The sequence below is a fragment of the Miscanthus floridulus genome, chromosome 1 (genome assembly GCF_019320115.1).
Source record: "Miscanthus floridulus cultivar M001 chromosome 1, ASM1932011v1, whole genome shotgun sequence".
In the NCBI taxonomy this organism is placed as follows: domain Eukaryota; kingdom Viridiplantae; phylum Streptophyta; class Magnoliopsida; order Poales; family Poaceae; genus Miscanthus; species Miscanthus floridulus.
The window spans coordinates 49,205,111-49,225,701 of record NC_089580.1 but is presented as its reverse complement, the minus strand read 5'-3'; the positions used below and the strand labels follow the sequence as shown (position 1 = coordinate 49,225,701).

General features: G+C 41.8%; 2 protein-coding genes across 2 annotated transcripts; both read left to right on the top strand.

Moving 5' to 3' along the window:
* The first annotated feature begins 267 nt into the window (after window positions 1-267).
* Window positions 268-3,555, top strand: LOC136483190 (zealexin A1 synthase-like). Its single transcript, XM_066480259.1, has 2 exons — window positions 268-1,245; window positions 2,811-3,555. Exons 1-2 carry the CDS (start codon window positions 331-333, stop codon window positions 3,417-3,419), a joined length of 1,524 nt encoding a protein of 507 aa, XP_066336356.1. The 5' UTR covers window positions 268-330; the 3' UTR covers window positions 3,420-3,555.
* Window positions 3,556-14,917: 11,362 nt separating this feature from the next.
* On the top strand, window positions 14,918-19,490 carry LOC136483177 (protein phosphatase 1 regulatory inhibitor subunit PPP1R8 homolog). The gene is made up of 3 exons (XM_066480254.1): window positions 14,918-15,286; window positions 15,379-15,940; window positions 18,484-19,490. Exons 2-3 carry the CDS (start codon window positions 15,477-15,479, stop codon window positions 19,289-19,291), a joined length of 1,272 nt encoding a protein of 423 aa, XP_066336351.1. The 5' UTR covers window positions 14,918-15,286; window positions 15,379-15,476; the 3' UTR covers window positions 19,292-19,490.
* Window positions 19,491-20,591: the final 1,101 nt, after the last annotated feature.

Genomic DNA, 20,591 nt, shown 5'->3' with positions numbered 1-20,591 from the left:
GGGACAAGTTTGCAGCCAACTGCGTCTCGACGACATCTCCAGGAGATGAGGCCTGTTCGGCTGTTCTTGTCTTGGCTTATTTTAGCTTATTGTCTCTCACAGAACGCTATTAAATTATTCAGAACCAGCCAGTATACAGTGCTTTTGTGTATGAGCCGAACAATCTGAATATAAGAGTACTAGTACCTACATGATTGTGATACTACCTACGTGATTTTGTTCTTATTTTGCATCCGATAACAAGTCTGTATCTATTTATATGTGTGTCATCTCCTGGAGATGTCGTCGAGACGCAGTTGGCTGCAAACTTGTCCCATCCCCTGACAAAAAATGGACATCAGGATCCTGTATATTGTGGCCTTCGTCTTCCTCGCCATCCTTCTCAAGCTCATCCGGAGCTACGTCACATCATCGCGCACGAAGCCACAGCCACCATCAGCGCTTCGGCTGCCACCAGGGCCATGGCAGCTGCCGCTCGTCGGAAGCCTGCACCACCTCCTCCTGTCGCGCTTCAGCGACCTGCCTCACCGGGCGCTGTGCGAGATGTCCGGCACCTACGGGTCCCTCATGATGCTCCGTTTCGGCTCCGTGCCCACGCTGGTGGTCTCCTCCTCCGAGGCTGCCAGGGAGGTGATGAGGACCCACGACCTCGCCTTCTGCAACCGCCACCTGGGCGTCACCCTCGAGACCATCAGCTGCGGCGGCAAGGACATCATCTGCTCCCCCTACAACGCCCACTGGCGTGAGCTCCGCAAGCTGTGCACGCTCGAGATCTTCAGCCAGCGGCGCGTGCTCTCGTTCCGGCCCGTCCGGGAAGCTGAGGTGGCGCGCCTCCTCCGCTCCATCTCCGACGAGAGCGGCGGTGGCCAGCAGCCCGTCAACCTCACCGAAGGGATCTGCCGCATGATAAACGACGTCGCCGCGCGCACGGTCGTCGGCAACCGGTGTGAGTACCGGGATGAATACATACACGAGCTGGATGAAGTGGTGCGGCTGGCCGGTGGGTTCAACCTGGCGGACCTGTACCCGTCCTCGCGGCTGGTACGCAGGTTCAGCGCCGCCGCGAAGGACGCGAGGAGGTGCCAGAGGAACATGTACCGCATCATCCAGAGCATCATCCAGGAGCGTGAAGCCATGCCGACGCCAGAGCGAGACGAGGACCTCCTCGGCGTCCTCCTGAGGCTGCAGAGAGAAGGTGGCCTGCAGTTTGCTCTCACCAACGAGATAGTCAGCACCGTCATTTTCGTAAGATCTGCTTAAAACTCCATTGCCTATGATACTTTGTTCTTTAATGTTCTATTTGTTCTAATTTAGCGTCAGGCAAATGAAATTTTATACTAAACATTAGTAGGTCATGTTGTGCTATTATTTTAATTTATTTTCTACCACAATATTATAGATATACTTTATCTTTATACGGTTGTGAAGACAATTTTTTTCCTATCCGTATTCATTCCCTGTGCGGGGCACATCCATCTGGCTTCATACATTTAGTTAAAACTATAGCTTAAATCTCGGTGTCTCTTATTGCAAACCATGGCCCTGTTCGCTTGAACTTATCAGCCGTACCGTTTCAACGAAATAACAATATTTCTCTCTCACAACAAATCAGCATTAGCATCAGCATCAGCCGTTTTTCCAGCCAGCCGAACAGAGCCCATATGACGAGACATCGTAGATCTACGTGTTGAGTTGTTGACTTTAAATTTTGATTTTGTTAGTTGCTATATTTTTTAATCCTCGATCAAGTTAAGTCAAATATCTTGTGCCTACCTTTTCGTTAGAACTTTTTTTGTAGTTTTATAAAAAAGAATTTAGGTCGTAATAAAATCCATTCTTACTCTCTTCATTCCAAGTTATAAGTCATTCTGGCTTGTATCTAGATATAATCTATATCTAGGTGCATAGTAAAAATAATACCTATAAAAGATAGAACAACGGAACATGGGGGAATATTTACTAATATGTTGCACCGCGACTCACAAAATTAAATCGACGATAGAGTTTGAGGTAAGATCTAGGAGGGGCTAACGAAGTAACGATGCTAACCTCAAGAGGATATACAGTAATCATTGTTTACTATAAAAGGAATCTTGAATACCAGAGGTGTCATATCCACAAGACAAGCTCTGGTGTATCCAACCTCCTTCGTTCCTCAAAGATGTTAATTTTTTTATTAATAAATTATATTAGTAATTATTTTAACGAAAATTATGATGCTTAATTACAATTATACTGTTAATTGAGGTATGTGCTTTAGTGAAAGTGTATGCACAACACGTATGCTTATTTTAAGTTAGTGTTTTATATATTAATATTAATAGAAATGGGTCACTTAGAATAACATACATATAGATGTAATTTATTGGTGATTTAAGCATTCCATATTAGCATACATTGATAAATTAGATGTAAATTTAAGAAGATATTTTGGTTATTCTTAATAATGACAGAAGTAGGAACTTAGATGGTAATATAAGGGGTTGCTTAGATTATCCATCATAATGACATGGTAGGTAATTTAGATGCAAAATTTGGGATTACTTTGGATGATGTTGCATTGTTGCCTGATAGCATAGGTGGGTAATTTATATTATATGCCCATTTAGGGGTAACTTATGTGGTTTTCTCATAATGATATAAGTGGATATTGTTTAGAAAATACAATAGATCGAATAATTATCAACGTACGTTGCCAAATTGATGGTTAAATTTAGTTTTTGTTAGAATATTAATATTTTTTAGCGTGCCCCATGAGAATCAATGTGAACACCCTGTTTCCAATTTGTAATTGTAAGATTGTACTGCAGGATATTTTTTCTGCTGGGAGTGAAACGTCATCAACCGTTCTGGTATGGGCAATGTCGGAGCTTGTTAAGAATCCGCAAGTCATGCATAAGGCCCAGTCAGAGGTGAGGGAGACCTTCAGAGGACAAGACAAGGTAACTGAAAGTGATTTGGTCAAGTTAAGATATCTACAGCTGGTGATCAAGGAGACTTTACGGCTACATGCTCCAGTACCATTCTTGCTCCCTCGAGAATGTCGCGAGTCATGTCAGGTTATGGGTTACGATGTGCCAAAGGGGACCAAGGTGTTCGTGAATGCTTGGGCAATAGCAAGGGACAAGAGATTGTGGCGTGATGGAGAGGAATTCAGGCCAGAAAGATTTGAATGTAGCAATATCGATTTCAGGGGAAATGATTTCGAGTTCACACCATTCGGGGCAGGCAGGAGAATGTGCCCTGGCATCGCGCTTGGACTGGCCAACCTAGAGCTGGCGCTTGCTAGCCTTCTTTACCATTTTGATTGGGATATGCCCAATGGCGCCAGGTTGGAAGAACTTGATATGGCAGAGGCCTTTGGTATAACATTAAAAAAGAAGTCCATGCTCTGGCTTAAGGCCAGACCCTTACAATAATTTTATACCAAATTAATTAGGTGATTGTGATGTGAACTATGTCCGTGTTGCTACTTAATTTATACCGAGAAAGAGTGTGATTATAATTGTACTACCAATCTTTACTGCAGGACAATAAATATATGCAGAGTTTGTCATATGCTTCTGTTATATTGTTTCATCGCTCTCTATTAAGTGTAGTTATTATCTTCTTATTTACTTTTTGTGAAATGATTAAATGATTATCTAATGAGAGTACAAGAATCAAATGAGACTGGTCTATGTCTGATCAGGCTGTATACTACTATTAATTTTCCTTTACTTAATAGAAGTACGCTATAATTTTTTATTTGCAGAAATTGAAATTTTCTAATACCATAGACGCACGGGAAGTGTTTGCTGCAGCTACAAGCCACATCAACTGTAGCTGCCGCTGCAACTTCTAAACTACAAATATGATAGAAGAACTCTGTTGCAGCTGCAACCACTACTACAAAATTCATTTTTAAAGGCATCTTTCTTTTTGGTAGAGCAGTTTTATCAAAACTGCATGTGACAATGGTTTTCGAGCCGCTTCGCCTCTAGAAATCACTTTCTAGAAGGGGCTCTAGCCATCTCTAGAAATGTCCATAATTTTAAGAGGCGGCTGACAAGCCGATACACCTCTAAAAATGTCATTTTCCAAGATGGCTCGACTTCCTAGCCATCTTTACTAGGGTATTCAAAACTATACTGTTTGTTAGTGGTTTAGAAAACTTCTTCTGTCATTCACTCTCATTCGTATGTAAATTAATTCTTCATCTTGATACACATAAGCAAGCTCAATGGTTTAGAGTGAAGTTTTCAAAAACCATGGTTTAGGAACCGTAGTGTTTTCAAAACCATAGTTTTTTAATCAAGAAAAAAGATGTTTAGAGTGAAGTTTTCAAAAACCATGGTTTAGAACCCGCTTGGTTTTGAAGTCTACACCTCTTTTTTTCTAAACCATGAGTTTGCATATTAGTGGGTTCTAAAACTGCAGTTTCTTAATACTACCACAGTGCAAAACAAGGCCTTAGTGTTGTGGCTAATCTATAAACTTTGGAAAAGTTTGCACTCTCTTGAGAGTAAATGTTGTGGTGAAAGGTCCTAATGGCTAGAGGGGGGTGAATAGCCTATTAAGAATTTCTACAACAACACTAAGACAAATAATTAGTCAATAATATGACGGAGCGAATTTTACGCTAGCACTATACTTGGGGTTGCAAGCCACATACCCAATTCTATTTTCTATCATCTCTAGTATATCACAACAAGGCTATATCTCGAATTTACACCTAGGTGATCAATCTAGCAAAAATGATACAATTAAGTACTACACTATCTAGTCTTGACTACCACAAGCTCTATACAAATGAATGTACAATGAAATACAAGAGAGTGGTAGAGAGGTATACCATCGTGGCAAGTGATCAATCAATGAATACCAAGAAGACAATCAAGGCACAATGATTTTTCCTCCGAGGTTCATGTGCTTGCCTGGCAAGCTAGTCCCCATTGTGGCGATACACTCACTTGGAGGTTCACACGCTAATTGGCATCACACGTCAAACCCTCAATAGGGTGCCGCACAACCAACACAAGATGAGGATCACACAAGCCACGAGCAATTTACTAGAGTACATTTTGGCTCTTCACCTAGAGAAAGGTCAAGAACCCCTCACAATCACCATGATTGGAGACAGAGACAATCACAAACCTCCGCTCAACAATCCTCGCTGCTCTAAGCCGTCTAGGTGACGGCAACCACCAAGAGTAACAAGCCAAACCCACAGCGAAACAAGAATACCAAGTGTATTTAGATGCAAACACTCAAGCAATGCACTTGGATTCTCTTCCAATCTCACAAAGAAGATGAATCAATGATGGAGATGAGTGGGAGGACTTTAGCTAAGCTCACAAGGTTGCAATGTCAATGCAAATGGCCAAGTTTTTGAGCTAAAGCCGGCCATGGGGCTTAAATAAAGAGCCCCCACGAATAGAGCCGTTGGGCTCCCCTGTCCACTGAAAATCAGGCCAACCGGACACGCCGGTCGGATCGACCGGACGCACCCTGCCAGCGTTCGGTCAACGGATGGCTGTCACATCATCCCTGGCTTCAAATGCTGAGCGCCTGATCTCAATGGTTAAGTTGCGACCGGACACACATCGCGAGGATGACCAGACGCGCTACGCCTAAGTCCGGTCATTTCCTGTAAGGTTCTAGAGAGGCAAAAACGTGACCGGACGCGTCCGATCATAGGTGATCGGACATGGCTCAGGGTCTGGTCCTCACTGGCTTGTTCTGATGCTTGCATCAGCGTACGTCATAGTCTGACCAGACGTAGCCCCAGTGTGTCTGGTCCTATTTCTTCTAAGCGTCCGATCAAAGGACCGAGGGCGGCCTTCACTGCGCACCGCTGATCGGACGTAGGGTCAGAGTTCGGTCACTGCCCAAGGCAGAGTCCGGTCAATACAAAATAGCTCCTTTTGACCCCAAACTTCACCACCCTTGATCAAATGTGCCAACCACCAAGTGTAACACTTCGTGCATGTGTGTTAGCATATTTTCATAAGTATTTGCAAGGGTGTTAGCACTCCACTAGATCCTAAATGCATATACAATAAGTTAGAGCATATAGTGGCACTTTGATAACCGCATTTCGATCCCAGTTTCACCCCTCTTAATAGTACGGCTATCGATCCTAAATGTGATCACACTCGCTAAGTGTCTTGATCACTAAACTGAAAAGCTCCTATCAATTTACCTTTGCCTTGAGCTTTTTGTTTTTCTCTTTCTTCTTTTTCAAGTCCTAGCACTTGATCATCACCATGGCATCACCATCATCATGATCTTCACTTGGAATAGTGCTACCTATCTCATGATCACTTAGATGAACTATGTTAATACTTAGAGTTTCATCAATTCACCAAAACCAAACTAAAGCTTTTAATCTCCCCCTTTTTGGTAATTAATGACAACCCTTACACAAAGATATGAATTAAAATTTAATTGAATCCATGTTGCTTGCCCAAGCATATTTACCATTTGTAAAAGGATATTGACAAGTTTCATGAACCCCCACTGGTAGCAATTACTCTCCCTACATATGTGCTAAGAGTTTGGATTGTAGCTTGCACATATGTTTAGATAGGAAATGTAGGAGTCAATGTCTACCAAATGATGCTAAGGTATAAGAGACGGACATTTGAAGCGTGATGCCAATCAGGAGTGCACCAATATACCATCCTTAGCACCATGAGTAACTAGATATCCACAAAAACTAGAATACCCTGTGAGATCAATCATTAGAAGTAAGGGTCTAGTTTTCATAATATGAGCATAAGTCTAGTTACTTAACCTATGCATGCTAGTTTTTTATTTCATCATTCAAACCTACAACTAGCATACACCACACAAGCATGGATATTGAAATTTAAAACTTTTGCTTGTGCAAGCAAATATATGAAATGCACATTCAAATGCACCATACAAGTTCATGAGCTTGCCTTCCCCTACTTGTGTGCTTAAAATTTTAATTGATCCTCTTCCTTTGTCATATCTCTCTCCATATGTCAAATTCTCCCACTATCACTTATATCTTTGTTTCTCTCCCCCTTTGTTGTCTTTTCACTATCTTTGTATACTATTTCTCCCCCATTATCAACAATGACCATAAAGGTTTAAAAATGTAGATAGGTTGAGATTATCAATGTCAATCAATGGGGTGAGGACCATTTTCTCAAATTTGGTTCAATCTAGAATACTTGCCAAAGATTTTTAACTCGGTTTGATCCAAGTACAAGCTTCTTCATACCTCCAAATAAGGGTTATCTTGTACCATGTTGAGTTAAACACTTATAGCTCATTTTCTAGATCAAACACTAGGTTTACAAGCCCACAAACATGTCATATGCTACCACTTGATCAAGTCAAGTATAGAAGCAATAGTGGTACCATACAAGCATCAAATTTATTTGATTTTCATTAATGAGCCTATTAAAAGTGAAAGATGACTAGATGCACTAAACATGTCCTTATCAAGGATGTATGCCATGCCAATCAACTTTTACCTTGGATTGCTCAAAGGAGAGGCATGTCATATAAGTGAGGGTGCATCAACACATATTTGAGAAATCTAATATGTTTCAACTCATTCCTTAGCTTGCAAAACCTTTTCTCATCCAATGGCTTGGTGAATATATCGGCAAGTTGATCTTTGGTGCCTACACTCTCAATGTAAATGTCCCCTTTTAGTTGGTGATCTCTTATAAAATAGTGGCGGACATCAATGTGCTTTGTTCTTGCATGTTGAACCAGATTGTTGGTTAACTTGATTGCATTCTAATTGTCACATAGCAATGGCACTCTCTTGAACTTGATTCCAAAGTCACTCAAAGTGGCCTTCATCCAAAGTATTTATGCACAACTACCGGCGGGTATATATTTAGCTTCGGCGGTTGATAATGCAATACTATTTTGCTTCTTTGATGATCATGAAACTAGTAATCTTCCCAATAATTGACATGTGCCTGAGATACTCTTCCTTTCAACCTTGCATCCCGCATAATTCGAGTCGGAGTAACCAACTAGCTCAAACTTTGCTCCTTTAGGATATCACAAACCAATATTTTATGTATGCTTCAAGTACCTCAATATTCTCTTTGTAGCCTTCAAATGACTTTCTCTTGGTGAGGCTTGAAATCTTGCACACATGCATACACTAAACATGACATTGATGTGGTCACATAGAGTAGGCTTCCAATCATAGATCGATACAATTTTTGATCCACCATATTGCCACTTGCATCACTATCTAAATTACCATTTGTCCCTATTGGTGTGCTAATGGCTTTGCTATCACTCATACTAAACTTTTTGAGCATGTCTTTGAAGTACTTGTCTTGACTCACGAATGCATCATTCTTCAATTGGTTGATTTGAAGACCAAGGAAGTAACTTAACTCCCCAATCATGGACATTTCAAACTCATTAGCCATCATGTTTCTAAATTCTTCACAAAAGTCTTGATTGGTTGATCCAAATATGATGTCATCAACATAGTTTTGCAATATAAATAAGTCTTTGCCAATCTTTTTGGTGAAAAGAGTGGTGTCAACCTTGTCCATTATGAATCCTTTAGAGAGTAGGAAGTCCTTCAATCTCTCATACCATGATCTAGGTGCTTGCTTCAAGCCATACAATGCCTTCTTCAACTTGTACACATGGACATGCTTTTTGTCATCTTCAAAACTAGAAAATTGTTCAACATATACTTCTTCATTGATGTAACTATTGAGAAATGCACTCTTGACATCCATTTGATAGAGCTTGATATTGTGGGCACAAGCATAGGCTAATAAGATTCTAATTGCTTCCAATCTAGCAACCGTGATATATATTTCTCCAAAGTCAAGACCTTTAACTTGTGTATATCCTTGTGCTACCAATCTTGCTTTGTTCCTTACTACTATCACATCTTGATCTTGCTTGTTTCTAAAGACCCATTTGGTTCCAATCACATTATGTCTCCTTAGTCTCTCTACTAATTCCCATACTTGATTTCTTGTGAAGTTATTCAATTCTTCATACATAGCATTCACCCAATCAACTCTTTCAATGCTTCATCTATGTTCTTTGGTTCAATGGATGACACAAATGAGAAATACTCATAAAATAAAGCCAATCTTGATCTAGTTTGCACACCTCTTGAAATATCACCAATGATAGTGTCTAATGGATGATCCCTTTACAATATTAGTTGGTTGGAGTATTGGAACTTGATTGCTTGCACTTGCTTGATCATTGAATTGAGGTGATGTGCTAGCCACTTGATTTTGTTCATTATCATTAGAGCCATTTGTACTAGCTTGATTTGTATCATTTTGCAAATTTGTGTTAGAGAGCACTTGCACTTGATCATCTTCATCATCATTCATTTGCCTAGGCCTTAATTCATCAACATCCATGTTCTTCATGACTTTTGAAAGTTGAATGCCTCTAACATCTTTCAAGTTCTCATTCTCATCTTGGAAACCCTTGGTTTCATCAAATTCAACATCATGAACTTCCTCAAAAGTACCACTATCCAAATTCCAAACTCTATATGCTTTGCTAGTAGTTGAGTATCTAAATAGTAATCCTTCATCACATTTCTTGTCAAACTTGTCCAATCTAGTGCCTTTCTTCAAGATATAGCATTTGTAACCAAAGACCCAAAAATATGCAATGTTGGGATTTCTACCATTCAAGAACTCATATGATGTCTTCTCTTTTAATAGGTGACAATAGAGGCGGTTGCAACAATAGCAAGCCGTGTTGATAGCTTTGGCCCAAAAAGATTGACTCATATTGTACTCACTAAGCATAGACCTTGCCATATCAATGAGTGTTCTATTCTTCTTCTCAACAAGGTCATTTGATTATAGAGTGTACTTGGCTGAGAATTGATGTCTAATTCCAAATTTATCACACAACTCATTAATTCTAGTGTTCTTGAACTCACTACCATTGTCACTTCTAACTCTCTTGATGGTTGTTTCAAACTCATTGTGAATGCCCTTGACAAATGATTTGAATGTTGCAAATACATTACTTTTATCCAATAGAAAGAATACACAAGTGTATCTAGTATAATCATCCACTATCATAAGGCCATATTTGTTACCATCAATGCTAGTGTATTGAGTTAGCCTAAACAAAGTCCATGTGCAATAACTCAAATGCTTTACTAGTACTCATCATGCTTTTCTTAGGATGAGTGTTTCCAACTTGTTTTCTGGCTTGACAAGAGCTACGAAGCTTATCTTTCTCAAACACTATATCTTTCAAGCCTTTAACCAAGTCATGCTTGACCAATCTATTCAATTATTTTCATTCCAACATGACCAAGCCTTCTATGCCATAACTAACCCATGCTATACTTAGTAGAAAAACATGTAGATAATTGAGCTTCACTAGCATTGAAATCAACCAAGTATAGATTCTTATATCTAAAGCCCTTGAAGATCAAGTTAGAGACATCTATACTTATGATGTCTATATCATCTACCCCAAATATGCATTTGAATCTAAGATCATATAATTGAGCCACGGATAGTAAATTAAAGTCCAAGCTCTCTACTAGCAACACATTAGATATGCTCATGTCATTGGATATTGCAATCTTACCAAGCCCTTTGACCTTGCCTTTGCCATTGTCACCAAATGTGATACTATCATAACAATCATTGTCATTGGTATTGATTGAGTTGAACATTCTTGCATCACCAGGTCATGTATTGAGTGCATCCACTATCAAGAATCCTAATGCCTTCCTCCAGCTTTGTAATTGACCTATAAAAGAAGATCAATTGTTTTTAGATACTCAAACTTGCTTGGGTCCTTGAAGGTTAGTGATCAAGCTCTTTGACACCCAAATGGCTTTCTTCTTTGAGCCCATCCATAGTGTACTAGTGAACTTAACTTTCACACCATTTGTACCCTTAGTAAGCATATAGAAAGAATTAATCTTAATTGAGGATACATTAGTATTTTTGCTCTTGTTCTTACACACATGCTCTTTATGATCAACTTGCTTGTAACTAGTGCAAACTCAACCATTGTTCTTCATAAAACTAGTCTTGTGAGGAGCAAAGGCCGTCTTGCCTTTTTTGGGGGTATAGCCCAATCCCTACTTTGTAGAGAGAAGCTCTTTAGCTACCCAAGCACATAAGCAAGCGGTCCTCACCACCATATGCCTTAGCCAAGGTGTGAGTGAGCTCATTGACCTTCTTCTTGAGGGTCTCATTCTCAACCATTAGTGAGGCATTACATGTGAAACCATCACTATTAGATGAGGTGAAAGTGAAAGTGCTACACGAAGGGTTAGTGGGAGCAACAATGATAGGCTTATATAATAATTCATCAATTAGGTCACAAGTTAACCCTACATTACATGTCTCAATATGCTTATTCTCATTTTGCTCATCAAGCAAAGTGGAATGAGCTTTTTCAAGCTTCTTGTAAGTCTTGCCAAACTTCTCATGGGCTTCCTTCTAGCCTCTCATTAGATGCATTGAGCTCACCAAAGGCTTGCTTAAGGACTTTTAGTTCCTTACGCAAGCTTTTGCATTCTCTTCTCTTAATGTCAAAGTGTTCTTTATTATCATCTAGCATGTCAAGTAGTTCATCGTTAGTTGGTTCATTATCATCACTATCACTTTCATTTTTATTTTCATTATCATGTTCCTCATCGCTTCCATCATCACAAGTTTGTACCTTAGTGGACTTAGCCATGAAGCATGAATGGAGTGTCGAAGAGAGAAAGCTTCTCATTGATAGCAATGCTTATAAGTGCCTTCTTTTTGGTGGTCTTGTCATCATCACTATCATTATCATTACTTGAGGAGGCATCACTATCCCTAGTGACCACATATGAACCACCCTTCTTCTTCTTCTTGAATGTCATCTTAGTCCTTTCTTCTCTTTCTTTTCCTTCTTGTCCTTCTTCTTATTCTTCTTGTCATCATCATTGTCACTATTGTATGGGCATTAAGCAACAAGATGATCTTTGCTTCCTGCAATTGAAGCACCTTCTTGACTCTTCCTTATTCTTGGATGAAGACTTGTTTCTTCTAGCATGGTAGCCCTTCATCATGAACTTGCCAAATCTCTTGACAAAGAGAGTCATCTTCTCATCATCCATCTCATCAAAGCTTAAGTCTTCATCTTCACTTGATGATTCTTGCTTTACCTTGTCCTTGGATGATGTGGCCTTGAATGCCACACTCTTCTTCTTCTCATCCTTCTTCTCATATTTCTTCTCCTTCTTTTCATCCTTCTCATCATTGTCTCTATATGTATCATCGGTCATTATATCTCCTAACACTTGGTTTGATGTCATGGTGTCCGAAACCACTCCTCACTAGAATAGTGACCAATGTGCCAAATCTTGAAGGTAGGCATCTTAAGAACTTATGGGAGAAGTCCTTATCCCCCACCTTCTCTCTAAGTCCTTTAAGATTATTGACAAGCACTTGAAGCCTATGAAACATCTCTGGCACACTCTCATCCTCCTTTATCTTGAAACTAGCAAACATCTTCTTGAGGATATATGCCTTAGCACCCTTCACCGCTTGAGTGCCCTCAAATGACTCCTTCAACTTCTTCTAAGCCTTATAAGCCATCTCAATGTTCTTGATTTGCTCAAATGTTCTCTCATCAATAGCATCATGAATAGTCACTAAGAGCAATATCGTTGTTTTGGAGAAGTACTTTCTTCGGCGGCGGTGGGATTCTCTAGGATCTTCTATCTCAATCTTGGTCTCCATCACTTTCCTAAACCTTCCTATTGATTGACTTGATATATGTTGTACCATCTTAGCTCTCAATTAGGGATAGTTTGAGCCATCAAATTAGGGGTGGCTTCTTGGTATTGTTGATTTGAGCTATTTCGACATCGAAGGTTGTTAAGCCTCAAATCACGATGACCATAGCTCCGATACTACTTGAAAGGTCCTAATGGCTAGAGAGGGGAGGGGTGAATAGCCTATTAAGAATTTCTACAACAACACTAAGATAAATAATTAGTCAATAATATGGCGAAGCAAATTTTGCGTAAGCACTATACTTAGGGTTGAAAGCCACCTACCCTAATTCTATTTTCTATGATCTCTAGTATATCACAACAAGGCTATATCTCGAATTTACACCTAGGTGATCAATCTAGCAAAAGTGATGCAATTAAGTACTACACTATCAAGTCTTGACTACCACAAGCTCTATACAAATAAATGTATAATAAAATACAAGAGAATGGTAGAGAGGTATGCCACCGTGGTAATTGATCAAACAATGAATACGAATGAATACCAAGGAGATAATCAAGGCACAATGATTTTTCCTCCGAGGTCACTTGCTTTGCCGGCAAGCTAGTCCCCGTTGTGGAGATACACTCATTTGAAGGTTCACGCGCTAATTGGCATCACACGCCAAACCCTTAATAGGGTGCCGTACAACCAACATAAGATGAGGATCACACAAGTCAAGAGCAATTTACTAGAGTACCTTTTGACTTTCCGCTGGGAAAAGGTCAAGAACCCCTCATAATCACCACGATCGGAGCCAGAGACAATCACCAACCTCCGCTCGTCAGTCCTCGCTGCTCCAAGCCATCTAGGTGACAGCAACCACCAAGAGTAACAAGCCAAACCCATAGTGAAACATGAATATCAAGTGCCTCTAGATGCAAACACTCAAGCAATGCACTTGGATTCTCTAACAATCTCACTAAGATAATAAATCAATGATGGAGATGAGTGGGAGGGCTTTAGCTAAGCTTACAAGGTTGCTATGTCAATGCAAATTGCTAAGTTTTTGAGCTAAAGCCGGTCATGAGGCTTAATAGAGAGCCTTCACGAATAGAGTCGTTGGGCTCCCTGTCCACTGAAAATCGGGGCGACCGGACACGCCGGTCGAATCGATCGAACGCACCCTATCAGCGTCCGGTCAACGGATGACTACCATGTTATCCCTGGCTTCAAATGCTGAGCACCTGATCTCAACGGTTAAGTTGCGATCGGACACGCACCGTGAGGATGATCGGACACTGCTACGCCTGAGTCCGTTCATTTCCAGTAAGGTTCCAGAGAGGCAAAATGATGACCGGACGCGTCCGATCACAGGTGATCGACGTGGCTCAGGGTCCGGTCCTCATTGGCTTGTTTTGATGCTTACGTCAACATACGTCATAGTTTGACTGAACGCACCCCCAGCGCGTCCGGTCCTATTTCTTCTAATCGTCCGGTCAAAGGACCGAGGACGACCTTCACTGCGCATCGCTGACCGGATGCAGGGTTAGAGTCCGGTCACTGTCCAAGGCAGAGTCCGATCAATACGAAATAGCTCATTTTGACACAAACTTCACCACCCTTAGATCAAATATGCCAACCACCAAGTGTAACACTTCGTGCATGTGTGTTAGCATATTTCCACAAATATTTGCAAGGGTGTTAGCACTCCACTAGATCTTAAATGCATATACAATGAGTTAGACCTTCTAGTGGCACTTTGATAACCGTATTTCGATTCGAGTTTCACCCCTCTTAATAGTAGGCTATCGATTCTAAATGTGATCACACTCGCTAAGTGTCTCAATCAATAAACCAAAAAGCTCCTATCAATTTCACCTTTACCTTGAACTTTTTGTTTTTCTCTTTCTTCTTTTCAAAGTCCTGGCAGTTGATCATCACCATGGCATCACCATCATCATGATCTTCACTGTTGCTTCATCACTTAGAATAGTGTTACCTATCTTATAATCACTTAGATAAACTATGTTAGTATTTACGGTTTTATCAATTCATCGAAACCAAACGAGAGCTTTTATCTAGTCACCTGAAACTGCTGCTGCTGCTAATAATAATAATAGTAATAATAAAAACAACGACGACGACGACCACATATAAAAGAGAATTGCTATATATCCGTTTGACAGATTTTGGGATTCTGAGCCGCTAGATGTAAAACCAACCATCGGATGTCCTTCTCCAACCTCTCTTCCGTCTTCCCCCAGGAATCTCCCATCCGCCCCATCCGCCGCCGGCATCACCATGCTCCTTCTTCACCAAGTGGGAGGCGACAGATCCGTCTCCTAGCTCTTGCGGCACCGTGCAAGGAGCCGGCCGGCGAGGAGCGCGGCTCCGGTGGCCCCAGAAGTTGAAGGGGCGCGGGCTCCGGCGGTCCGACGTGTGGAAGGCGAGCGCGTCTCCGGGCTGAGGGCACCGAAGGCCGAGCGCACCGGAGGCCAGTAACCTGCAGCGGCGTGCGGAGCTCTTATCTCGGCACAATCCACCCCTCCCGACGGGATAGAGAATCCGTGGGATAAGAGGTCCGAATTTCCCTTTCCCCTAAGTTTGGTCGCAAATTCTTTCCATTGCTGTTTCTGGATGTTTCTGATTTAATTAATTTGATCAACCGTAGGAGCAATACCCTTTTGTTTGTCTGCTAAATTTGAGTACACAAGTACTTAAGCTGCTGGATTTGTAGTGGTAAACACGGTGGATTAGAAGTGTGGGGAGATGTACCGTGGGGGCCTTGACCGCTTCAAGAAGGCACAGACCTTGGAGCCCTTCTCAGTGAAGGAGTCAGGCACCAAGAACGCAGCTGCAGCTGCAGGAACAGCTAAAGCACCACCGGCTCTGCTCACACTGCCACAGAATTCTAATTTTGTGCCGGGTCAGAATCACCAAAGTCCGCAAGGCACCAGCTCAAGGGTGGCTGGGCAAGATGGTGTTGCTCCTGGCCATGTTGGGACACAGGTTGGTGGAGGGCAGTCGACGTGGCAACCTCCGGACTGGGCGATTGAGCCGCGCCCTGGTGTCTACTATCTTGATGTGGTGAAAGATGGGGAGGTCATTGACAGGATCAATCTGGACAACAGGAGGCATCTATTCGGGAGGCAGGTTCCTGCTTGTGACTTCGTGTTGGACCATCAGTCTGTGTCGCGTCAGCATGCTGCTGTTATTCCACACAGGAATGGAAGGTTAGGATCCTCATGTCTGATTGCAATTCTATTCTATGTTCTTATGTATCCTATGGTTAGTAAGGCACATTTGTTTAGACTTTATTTATTCCCTGAATGTCAAATTTTCTAGCATCTCACGATTAACTTCTTTTGTGAGTACCACCAGGCCAATAGATGTGCCTGCTTTTTATAGTTTGACGTGTTCATGCTTCATACCACATATGAAGATCGATCTTGTTATCAATTATCATAAGCAAAATCATTTTCAGTGGAGTACCACTGAATGCACACATGCAAAATGAAATGCATCTTAAGTAGTCAACTAGATCATTGCCTGTGTGTTGCAATGGGAGAAAAAAAATCAACATGAAAACATGCTGGTATGAGATCACCAAACACTATAATCCCACCTAATGCGTTAGCAACATGCTATTTCTAGATACATTGAAATACAATAGCATCATCTTACATATTGATATCTAATCAAGCATAAATATAGAACACTAAAATACATAATTCTACTCAAAGGAATCAAGTATTTTCAGCAGGGTCGAGGACCAATGTTTTCCTTGTTAAGAGACATATGATGTATCACACCCCATACACAAACTTCTCTCAGGAGTTCAGGACAACAAGCAATGACAATGTATATTCCAGTGTAGAAGCAACAGTATTGTGTAATTACAAGGAACTAAGGAAGGGAACAACATCTACAGCCCTGACATACCCACATTGCCAATAATCTAAATATGTTGGTTTTGTTTAATGCTCACTACTACTAATGGCAAAACTGGCTGTACTTACCACCCAGCCTCATGTGTTTATTGAGCTGATCAAATTCACATCAATTTGCATGTACACCTGCCTGCTTGCGTTCTAACTTGCCAGTAATTATGCTGCATTGCTTCTTGTCTCCCCGCAAAATGTTATGGTAACCACTAGTATCGCCATCTGCTCAACTACCCTCATCTCTTCAGATAAGATGATAGAGCGAAATCTGCAAGTTTATCTATACATGCTTATTACCATTCGTCAATTTGGCAATTCCATTTCCTTGGAACTCTGAACTCAGCAAGGATAATCGACAAAGACACATCACCGAATCAAAGCGCATCAGAGCAGCAGCATCCCATCTCCTCACTGAATTGTCCTTGTGAGTCTGGACTTGGAGATGAAGAGGGTGTCAGTGTAGTTGAGGTGGCACAGCTTGAGCAGCTCCCATGCTTTCTGCTTCAGCTCTGATGCACAACCACTTTGGATGACAAGTAGAAGCTTCATGGTTAACCCAGCCTCCACGGCAGCAGGTGCACACTCTTCAGGAGCCATCCGACATACCGTCCACAACATCGACAGCGCCTGTCGCATTCATGCCTCTGAAACTCTCATCAGCAAGTGGACAACATTGGGTATCGTCCGTGGACAATCCTTAAGAGCCATCCTCCCCTCTGGAACTGCAGACAGGGCATCCAAGATGTCCAAGGCCAGCTCGACACACTCCGTTGCTAACTCCAGCGATAATTCCACCAGCTGCGGTCCGCACCTACGCTAACAATCATACTCCTTGCTGGCCTGTGGACCGCACAGATCGAATTCATAAGCTCAAGCCCCGCGACCACACAATCTGGATGCCGCTTGTCCTGGATGAGGCGCTTGACACCAACCAAGACTCTCGAGCTCGCGGTGCCGTGGGGGGCCACCTACACGGATCCGTCCTCCACCTCTGCAAACTCCGTGGCAGCCATGTCTGGGGCAGGAGGGGTGCCAACTGGGTAGGGCGGGGAGGGGTGGTGAGGTAATGGGGCAAAGGTGGGATGGTGTGGTTTTTCTTTCGTTTGTGGAAAAAAAAAACGGGCATGGAGGGGCGGACGAGCCAGAGAGGCACGCCGAAGGGGTGTGTGGACGTAAGCGCTCTGCGCTTTTTAGGACTAGAGTAAAGATATCTTTGTTCTCTTGCTTTCAGTTATTTTATAGACACAGGCGTGTTTCCTTAGAACTTTTCTACCAAAGAAATGCATGTCATGATGGAAGATGGTTTCTATTGTCTTTCTTTACCATTGTGACTTAGGTGTATAATTATCTGCTACTCTATACTTGCATTTATGTCTCAGAAACATTGTTTTCCAGTTATTGTTGGTTTCTATATCACTTTATCAGTTTTTTTTAACCAAAAACACATTCCATGAATTTTTCAAAAAAAAATCATTCCATAAAAATTAACTAACAAAGAGGATATTATGTTCTGTATTCTTAACTGTTATCTGTAAAGAACTCTTAGATGTTCATGACATTGGTTCTGTATCCAATGAAGTTTTAAGGCCATTTATTATCAATGTAAAATTAATTTACTTTAGGTTGGAATTTGGAATGAATTCCATAATTCCTGTGCTCCATTTGAATAACTTCTTCGTTGGTTTGTGCATTTGTAGACCCATAAGGAATACCATTTGAACTTTTTTTTGTCAGAAATCATCCCCTGAACTACATTTTTGTTTTTACTGTACATTACTGTATTAGGCTGCTAGGTTTACTACTAACTGCATGTCCTTGCTTTTCTATTTCAGCATCTATGTTATCGACTTGGGATCAGTTCATGGCTCGTTTGTTGCGAATGAGAGATTAACAAAAGACAACCCTGTTGAACTTGAGGTTGGACAGTCACTTCGCTTTGCTGCATCAACCAGAACCTATATCCTGCGAAAGAACACAGCTGTTCTATTCGCAACTCCTAGCCTTCCATCAGATGTCAGTTTGCCATCTCCTCCAGATCCCAATGATGAAGATGCTGTTGTGGCATACAATACAGTACTTAACCGCTATGGTATTAGTAAATCTGACATATTATCCAGTTCCAAAGATTCTTCAGGAGGTGCCTCTGGTGCAAATGATGATAAACATGCAGTTGAAAGGCCCTTGAAGAGAAGTAAAAAACGCAGAGTGTCATTTAGAGATCAGGTTGGAGGAGAACTTATCCAAGTGGTTGGGATTTCAGATGGTGCAGATGTTGGAACTGAACCGGGCCCTATAGGTGTGAAGGAAGGCAGTCTTGTTGGGAAGTATGAATCTCTTGTACAGGTTACTGTCATACCGAAGGGAAAGGAGCAAGCATCACCAAAAGAATATACCTCTACCTCAAAGAGTGGGGTAACGGATAAGCTACAAGAGGTGCTTAAAAAAGTAAAGAGCACAACACGACCTGGAATTTACGATGACCTTTATGGGGATTCTGTTCCAGCAAAAGTGGGCTCATCTTGGGCATACAAATCAGATGATCTGTCAGATAAAGCCCAACCTGTTGAGGAGAAGACACATAGCATGAATTTAAACATTAATTCAGCCGATGACAGTGATGACTTGTTTGGTGACTCGTGATCCAGAATTGTCAGTGGATACAAACAAATGTATTCTTCAGAATTTCGTGGCAGAGTTGTTTCATTTGTTAGAGGTTTTTTTTTTTTTTTGGCTTAGTTATACATGATTGTACCCTGCTGCAAATCTAGGTATGTTCTTTTGTCTAATGTTAGCAACTTAAGGACATGCTTTCTTATAGTGATGCTCATGGTGAGTTTAACCTTCTTTTCCCCTTTTTTTTCTTAACCACTTTGGTGAATTTTGACCTCTGCTGTTTCTTTTACCGAGCCTGCTGTTATAAGTCCGTGTTGTTCATGTTTTGATATGGTCTGATGTAGTGATGTGCTTCCGTCCTTGTGGTGATATCATTGGCTTGACACGAATTTAAAGCTGAACATGAAGCGCAGGGGATCTACATTTGCATCCTGGACAATTCCTGTATTGTTTCTTAATACAGGGAAACTCTCTTGCCTTGTTCATAAAAAAAAAAGTTGTATGCTTGCATCACGTTCTCGTTGAGCCCATCAGTTGTATGCTTGCATCACGTTTCTTAATACAGGGAAACTCTCTTCGGCCAGCCAGGCTTTTGATGGGCTCTTTTTCGATAATTATAGGCTCAGGATGAACGTACGTCCGTCCGGATTCTGACCCGCCGGCGCCTGTACATACCATCTACATGTGTATGGAAAATATCCGTCATCCGGTTCCTCTCTCGTTCGCGTGCGTGCCTTAGAAAATATGAGTCACCCTTTCTCTTTTATGCCTCCCTGCCACCGCTACTCCATCTCTCTCGTAGCCTCAACACGAGCGGGCCTGGCCTTAGCATGGCCTCAGCACGAGCCACGACACGGAGGCCCGAGCGGCCCTCGACATGGCGGCGCAATGGCGCTGACGGCCTGGTCACGGGTGGATCAGCGCGACAGGCACAACACCAGTGGCTCCTTGGCGGATCTGAATCCCTCTCCTAGTTGTGTGGGCGCTGCTTCCTTGTCGCGTTGCGCGGCCACCGCCGCCGGCCCGCGGCCTACAAGCGCCATCGGACCGCTGCTTCCGGTGAACTCCACACGCCGACGAGCCTCCATTCTTCAAATAAAAAAAGGAGATGTTGCACCGCGTTGAAAGTGCATGTTTCAAGCGTATATTTCAGATGTTTCAGAGGTATGTTGCAAATGCTTCATATGGATGTTGTAAAAGTAGATATGGAAATTCACACATGTTGTATATGTTGCAAGTGTTTCAGATAAATATTGCAAGCGTTTGTTCAAAATATTTTATTTATTTCGGACGTATGTTTGCAAGCATTTTTTATCTAGATGTTGCA

What these genes read in the sequence shown, in the direction of transcription:
- LOC136483190 (XM_066480259.1), top strand. Translation starts at nt 331, where the DNA reads ATGGACATCAGGATCCTGTATATTGTGGCCTTCGTCTTCCTCGCCATC. An exon ending in TAGTCAGCACCGTCATTTTC is followed by an intron (nt 1,246 to 2,810) that starts GTAAGATCTGCT and finishes ATTGTACTGCAG; the next exon opens with GATATTTTTTCTGCTGGGAG.
- LOC136483177 (XM_066480254.1), top strand. Translation starts at nt 15,477, where the DNA reads ATGTACCGTGGGGGCCTTGACCGCTTCAAGAAGGCACAGACCTTGGAG. An exon ending in ATTCCACACAGGAATGGAAG is followed by an intron (nt 15,941 to 18,483) that starts GTTAGGATCCTC and finishes TTTCTATTTCAG; the next exon opens with CATCTATGTTATCGACTTGG.